Source organism: Fundulus heteroclitus, chromosome 20, assembly GCF_011125445.2.
Source record: "Fundulus heteroclitus isolate FHET01 chromosome 20, MU-UCD_Fhet_4.1, whole genome shotgun sequence".
Taxonomy (NCBI): domain Eukaryota; kingdom Metazoa; phylum Chordata; class Actinopteri; order Cyprinodontiformes; family Fundulidae; genus Fundulus; species Fundulus heteroclitus.
In genome coordinates, this window is record NC_046380.1 from 37,255,772 (window position 1) to 37,263,619 (window position 7,848).

The 7,848-nt window shown below is 42.0% G+C and overlaps 1 protein-coding gene across 1 annotated transcript; it reads right to left on the reverse strand.

Moving 5' to 3' along the window:
• On the reverse strand, positions 1–6,536 carry LOC105934129 (TRAF-interacting protein). The gene is made up of 16 exons (XM_021322364.2): positions 6,355–6,536; positions 6,024–6,143; positions 5,874–5,931; positions 5,674–5,760; positions 4,924–4,963; positions 4,706–4,833; positions 4,526–4,620; positions 4,239–4,352; positions 2,143–2,230; positions 1,969–2,058; positions 1,799–1,887; positions 1,541–1,696; positions 1,194–1,239; positions 1,016–1,114; positions 878–928; positions 1–466 (listed from the first exon to the last, which is right to left on the reverse strand). The coding sequence occupies exons 2-16, from the start codon at positions 6,119–6,121 to the stop codon at positions 362–364; spliced, it is 1,344 nt and encodes a 447-aa protein (XP_021178039.2). The 5' UTR covers positions 6,122–6,143; positions 6,355–6,536; the 3' UTR covers positions 1–361.
• Between the last annotated feature and the right edge of the window lie 1,312 nt (positions 6,537–7,848).

Here is a 7,848-nt window from a genome sequence, read left to right on the forward strand (position 1 = left end):
GAAAAGACCAATGACAAACTTTATTAAGCATTTTTGAGATAGCCCATATATAGCAAGAGATGGAAAAAAAAAAGTTACTTAAAATGGATCTAAATCTAAGCGTGGATCTTTCCAAGACATAATGAGAAGCTCATCAGGACAGACTGTACAAAGACAATTAGAACAACAAAAGTACGGACATCAGGCTTGCTAATGTCATTTTAAAAAGGCAGCATTTGTCATGAGCGTGTGCAGCATGTTACTGTTCATAAATAAAAGGAAAAAAAAAAAACACAAAGTTCTGAGTGGTGGGACCGCTTCCCGGCTCGTCCTCTGGGCCACAGCAGCATCAACAAATGGTTTCGTCCTGAACCTCCCGAATTCATTCGAGGAAGCTGTCCAGAGTCCGGCTGGTTGAAATCTTGGGAGGGCGGGTCACTTTCTTCCTTTTAGTTTTCACCAGAGGCCGGATGTCGGCTAACGGAGACTGGATGAAAGTGCTCGGTTAAGGAATGACGACATCCTGCCGACTACTCCTGTGACTAATGACTGACCATTCTTTTGTGTGAAAGAGTCACGATGAGGCTTTCAAACTTAAGAACCCTGTACAAACTTTTAAGCATGGTGGTGGTGGTGGAGTATTATGTTGAGGACCGATCATGCCAATACTGGTAACGGCAAACAGAATTTTGTTACAGATTATAGGATATCCTCCAATTCATAATTTTGCTACTCTAGCTTTTAAATTTTAATCATGTAAGTTTTATTTCATATAATGTGTCCACCCAGAAAAAACAACAAATGAATAAAAGCTATAAATTAATGACATTCACGGAGAGGATGAGCCCATATAAACATCTCTTCGGCACACAAGTCCAAACGACAGAAAAAAGGATACAGGTTGGATGAATTTAGTTCGCCCTCCTAATCCGTCGTATCCAGTTTTGACCTTGAGAAAGAGAAATATAAAAACACAGAAATAAAACACGTACTACTTTAGAAGCACTGATTTGTGTGCTGACTGTGTTGTACTTACGACTCCAGCCTTCCTCTGAGGGTCCAACATGCTTCCAAATGTCTTCTTTCTGAAGAGGAGGGAGTTCCTCAAAAAGGGATCCAGGGCTTCATCCTGAGCCTACGGCACAAAGTGCTTCAGTGTAATGTTCACCGGTTAACAGGGAGATGTCTTGCAGGGAGACCACTGCAGGCTTTACCTTGCTCAGAGACGAAGATTTATCGCTTTGTTTCAACACAGATGTTCTAGGAACGAAACAAAAAACAAAATCTTAAAAAAAACAAAAAAGGTTTTTTTATCCAAGCACTCCTTGATCCATCCACTCATCTATACCACAGGTCAAACTCAAGTTTGACCTGTGGTATAGAGTGGTATAGATGAGTGACCTCCCTCAAAAACCCGTCGTTTTTGAGGGAGGTCCGAGCATCTCTGTGAAATTCACAGTTTGGCTCATGCAGTTTCTAAAGACACGATGACGCCGATGTGGCCCGACGTTAAAAGTAGTCTGATACCCCTGACCCCAACAGATCGACCGAATGAGCGTACCCTGGTTGTTCGAAGCGCATTTTCTTCGAGGGAAGTTGGCTCTGTCTCTTGGACACGTCTTCGGGAGTGGTGAAGTCATAGGTCACGTTCAGATCGATGTTCTCTCCGTGCGTTGGCTGGTGGAGGCGGGGGGGCTTTAGCTCCAGTGGGGCTGGGCTGCAGCGTGGGTTGGGGGGGAGGGGGGGGGGGAGAAGCCCTGAGTGAAGAACTGCACGTTTTCATAGAGATGCTTCGAAGTGAAGCTGCAGAGGGACCCACCTTTCAAAGACGAGCCTACTGAGGGCTTCGTTGGTGCGCGTCGGCGTGCTCAGAGTCTTCTGCAGAAACTCCACTTTTCTCTTGAGACTCTGAGGACAGAAGATGAGCAGGATTCAGCACAAACCCCATGAAAGCACGCATGTAAGCATGTTACTTTGGTCGGCTCTTACAGAGATCTCCTTGTCGGCGTTGGCCAGATCTTTCTGCAGAGACTCCATGTCCTCTTTAGTCTGATTCACCTCTAGGGAAGCTTTTTGCAGCTGAAATGACAGAAAAGGAACGGCTGACACTCAGGAAGAGGTTCCTTTGGGTGTTCTGACTTAAAGCTCTAGATGTGAAGCTACCTTGTTGTTTGTGGAGAGCAATTCTCTCTTCAACTTCTCACACATGTCATTTGAAGATCTGAGGCTTCCTTTGAGATTATCATACTCTCTGTAAATAGAGGAGAGTAGGTGAAATGAGGATGAGGAAACTACCGAATAAAGAAAATATATAAATCATTCTGCTAGTAAAACCAGCAGAATGATTGATGTGGGCTCAGCAGCAAGAGGACCTGAGCCCACAGCTGAACCAGAATAAACACGGCAGCACTGGAGGCCGCACACGTAGCTGCTGTTATCACATCTGTTTAGTCACAATCCATGACTGTCACGATCCACATAAGCATGCCTTGACCAGCGTAACTTGTTGTGGTTTCTCATGGCGCCTGCTGCTTACGTCATTTTCATTTGACACCGTGATTGGCTAAAACCAACCTTTGGTAGGCGGGCAGTAGGTGTTGCTTCTCTCAATCAGCTCAGAAAGTTCTGCTGATTATCCCCCTTTTACCTGAACAAATTCAATGGAAGCAGTACCAGATTGATAATGTGCAGAACGGAGAGTGATGCACATTATCAATCTGGCTGGCCTAGCTAATATCTAGTAACAAAAAACAAAAAAAAAAAACAACAACATTTGTTCAATTACTTCCAATTGCTATACCGGAATTTCAGAGATCAGGAGGAACTCTGGCCTCATACACACAAAGCCGGGTCTTTATGAAAACAAGCATCTCCCACACATCATTAAAGATAATATCATTTTCTGAAAGGTTTCCCACACAAAAGCCCCGCTGAGCGTTGCTTTAAACATGCCAAACACATAGGGGGCAGTGTACTGCAAAGCTAAAACCCATCTCAGCCAATCAGATTCCTGGTAACGTGTCATCTGTATTGGGAGTGAGAGTTGGTGTAAAACAGCTGCCCTACAATGGTAAATAAATGGCTTGTACTTGTATAGCGCTTTAACTAGTCAGACGACCTTAAAGTGCCTCACACTACAGTCATTCACACCCTGGCGGTGGTGAGCTGTGTTAGTAGCCACAGACTGACCGAGACTAGGCTGCTGTACATTGGAGCCACCAGGCCCTCTGACCACCGCCAGCAGGCAATTTGGGTGAAGTGTCTTGCCCTAGGACAACAACTGAGACAGTCGGAGGGAGGGGGGGGGTGGGGGGATCGAACCGGCAACCCGCCAATTGCAGGACTCCTGCGCCACTGTCCCTCTTCCTCCTTTGCACCTCAGCATGTTGGAGCAGCTGGGCTTGAAAAGACAAACAAGCAAAAAGCATCTGAACCAACTACAATGTTTTTACTTTGAAGTGTCAATACCGAGGTGAAGACAGGAAATGCTGGATGGTTGCCGTGGTAACGTCAGTTGGAAATAAACGACCGGAGATGCCGTGACTTTGTCCAGTTTAACATTGAAGAAACATATACTGTAAACGGTCAATCACAACAAAATATAGAAAACTCAGCATCTCTCTGATGGCATTCATTTTTCCTCCACTGTATGGCCAAGTCAGCAACAATGGTCACACGTGTAACGTCAGGGCAGCATCATTAGTTGCCGACTGTGATGCACTGGACCCTAAAACTCCGTCTCGTACTCCCTAAAACGGCATACAGACGACCTACCACTAAACAGAGAATGCTTCAGACCAACCTGGTGTGGAATCTGATCATCTTCTACGCTCACCTTCAGGAAAAACTGGCCGACTGGTGCATTTGTAGTCAGAATTACTAAAGTGAAATTGCTTTGAAAGTTTCCTCAATATTTAAAAAGACAAAATAAAAAGAATGAAAGAAAAAAAAATTGTGATTTAAAAAAAAAAAAAAAGAGATGAGACTGGTTTATATCGAGATGGTCTATGTTGCCCTAGAATCAAACTTTTATGCATTCCAGTAGTTTATTTTTCTGCAATTTTTCTTATATTTAACTACAGCTGTTTGTTAAGAAATGCACTCGTGAGACATTTAGGATAAAGTATATAATTATTATGGTAAAAGAAAAGCATATTAAGATAAATATCGTATATCGGCATTCAGCCTAAAAATTTCAAGAAATTATTTTTGCTCCATATTGCCCAGACCTAGATCCAGACTAAGCAGTGGGTCCTTACTTCTTCAGAGAGATGCAGTAAATGGAGAGCTGCTCCACTGCCGCATGGCTGACACCCATATCTGTGATCATGGACTCCACTTCGTCTCGCTGACTCTGTAACAACGTCTCCAGGCTGGAACGACAACGACGGGAATATCAGCTCACAAACCGAAGAAAGAAAAGACTAAATCAAAAAGACTGATTTCATGATGTCAATGCAAGATATCAAATTAAAGTCACTGTTTCTGTGAGAAATAAAGCAAAAAGTAATAATGTAAACGTGAACATTTAAAAGCCAAAGAATACCCTTCAAAGGTTTTCATTTTGGTCCTGAGTCTGCGGACTTCCTCCTTTGCATCCTGAACTTCCTTCTGTTGCGTCTCCAGATAAACCATCTGTTTCTGTGACACATCAGAACGTTACCAAACCCTCCAATTAAAGTCTACGGAGAGAATTTGCTGAAGCAATTCCAAATAAAAGCTGTACTCTGAGGGCAACACAGATCATCTCCTTTTCCATCATCTCCTTGCGCGTGTTGTCCAGCTCTTTCCTCTGCTTGTTCACGGAGTCCTTCAAGCCGTCTATTGTCTTCTGTTTTTCTCGCCAGTCTCGCTCTAGAAATTGATCAGACAGATGAGCAGCTGGCCAAAGCAACCCTTCTAGTGAAAGAGGGGCAAGCAGCAGAGCGAGAACGTGTTTGTCACCTTTGGAGTTTAGCAGCGCCTTCATTCGATCAAGTTCATTCTGAAAAACAAAAAACAAAACATGTATTGTTTAGCAGGAAGAAGATGATTAAATGTAATACATATGGACAGTAAGAGCACATGCTAGAGAACAGAATTGGCCAATTTTCCCTTAATCTGATCAACCAATTGTGATTTTTAGGTCTAATCTTTAAAGCCCAATTAGCATTCCACTCTGCCCACTAAACAGTGGATGCTTTGATCCACTTTTTGTGATTTTAAAAAGGTATAGAGGATGATCTTTTTCGGCTTCCAGATCTGGGGGGGGATCATTTATCTATTGGCTGTCCCACTTGCCATCGACTCATCGTGACTCACTTAACGGCAAAGTGCGTGCTCGCTCTTTGCTAGTTTCCTCTTGCTGCGCATGCGCACTTCTAGTATTTATGTATCCTGGTAGCTTCGGTTCTGTCGTAACTTGTAGCTCAGCTGTTATACTTTGAAAATGGCTGAGAGTCGCAAGAAGCAAACTGTCTGACAAGTTCACGAGACGGAGAGGAAGGCCTCAGTTGAAAGAAACAAGACCAGAGTGGATTCTGCAGATTCTTTCATGCAATCCCCCTGAGGAGTGGAGCAGCAGGTAGGATGGTCTTGCGCAAGCCAAGTTATTCAAAAAGGGGACTTGGGCCTTTCTTACCTACATTTCCGGACCAATCGCCCATTCTAACTTAAAAAAAAAAAAAAACCTGACCAGGACTGGAAATTAATTACCTGCAAGCTCTCTGGATCTGCAGACCCCGTCTCCTCCTCTCCCCCGATGTCAAAAAACAGTTTGTTGATGATGTGCCTGGTGCTGACCTGCAGACAGATGAAAAAAGCCTTTCATGTCTTTAATAATATACACACGGGTACCTGGTTCAGATCGGACTGTGTTTCTTTTCATTTCCTGTGCGGATGTTGTGTCACAGCACCTGCTTCCTGCACTGGGGACAGGTTTTCGTTGGAGCTGTCTGAAACCACTGAAGAAGACTGAAAGGAAACGAGCAAAATACGTCAGAAACGCATCAACAATTACTTAAAAGAGATGGCTGTTGAATTTGGACGCTTTGTAGCCGTGTTACCATTCATAGTGAAAAGTGTGCCCGCAGTGAATGGCAGCCACATCTCTGGTGTGATCAAAGAAATCCGAGCAGATTGTACAATATGCCCGGATAGGCATTTTATTATTTGGCCAAAAAGACCTGTTCGTGTTAGAGACGAGACACGGCGTACATTAGGGGTCAGCTTCTACATACAACTTGTTACTAACTCAAATAAATATCAGCGTGTTTAACTGCAAAGCTTTCAAACTGAATGCAGCTTCATGGGACACAAGATTAGCTAAAACAGCAACCGAGCTGACAGCTTTAGCTACGCTATTCTGTTAGCTAGCTCACCAATGTTCACACTTACCGAACAAAGTGACAGCACAGTCTTTCGTAACAACCTCAACAATCCCTGAACATCTCTGTGGCGTTTGAATTTAACCCAGTTAGCATTAAAACACAAGTCAAAGCATAGCAAGCTAACAGAAACACAGCGCTTAGCTGTTTCCCCGCCGGACGTTCAAACGTCAGCCTAAGCCCCGCCCCCATACCACACGGTGCGTTCACGGTACTCCTCATGCGTCAGTTTTACTGCAGTCCGTTTGTCAAGCTGTTGAAAAGACCTAGGGCCCGTTCTTCGTACGTCATTTTTTATAGATAAAGAATTTTTTTGTTAAAATTCCCAGTTTGCACGCGTCCTTTACTTCCAGTGTCTAAGGAATGACTCCGAAATTTGGATTCTCTTGACACGACAAGTGCCTTTTTAAAATAAAATTTAATAATTAAAGGCTACCATTTTGTAGAATATTCTTGTACTTCACTTTTACTTGTCCCCATGTTCCAGTGGGTCCCGTTGAGGCTCTGACATAAAAGAACAAAGTAAATATGAAAGTATTAAAAAGCAAAAATTCATACTGTAGAAAGTGATAGAAACATCTACCACGGACAGTATTTACGCATTAATTTGTCTGCTTGTATGTTTTTAATGTGGACCCCAGGAAGACTAGCTGTTTGCCATGACAACAACTAATGTGGATCCTTAATAAAAATGACAAATTACAAATGTTTATTAATTTATATCTAGGTAAAACATGTGAGCATAAGAAAAAAAATACAAATTTAATTGGCGTTTATTTGTGCATCACCTAAAAATTTGTTTCTAATCTTTATTTCATTTTTGTCACGATTGGTCCTAGGTCGGTAACATGGAATATAATAGGTAATTTAAGATAACTCATATGTCTTTGAAACCATCTATTCATATCTAAAAGTTTTTTGGATGCCATTTGGATCATTGGAATATGATAATCATATTCTTTTATCACGTAATCCTATCTTATGGGAACATAACTTATATTCAAGGAGCATGTGAATCATTAAATGTTTGCAAATAAGGGCATTTAGACTCCAAGCCAATCATGCTTTCAGTGAGTCTAATTTGCCCTCTAGCTCAGTGAATGCTACTAAATAGCGAGTAAAGAACAGTGAGAACAAGTTTACTGACTGACAGGACCAAAGCATTGATATTGTCAAATAAAAGAGCAAAAGTGAATAATTTTCACCCTTTAAATTCAGCCAAAGACATTAAAACAGTAAGAAGTACTTTCTATTATATATTTCTCACTCAACTGAATTGAAGAACTGCACATCTGGTGCATTGTGGCGTTATGCCACAGAAATAAATTACTGACGATTGAACAACATCATGTGAAGTCTTGACATCAACAGATTAGATTGAGAACAGTTCATATGCTATAAAATAAACTTTTTCCAAGCAAAAATGACTGAAAAAAATAACAGAAACTTTATCCTCATAACATTAGTCTACATAGTTTGTGAGATGAATTCATCATTTGAACCA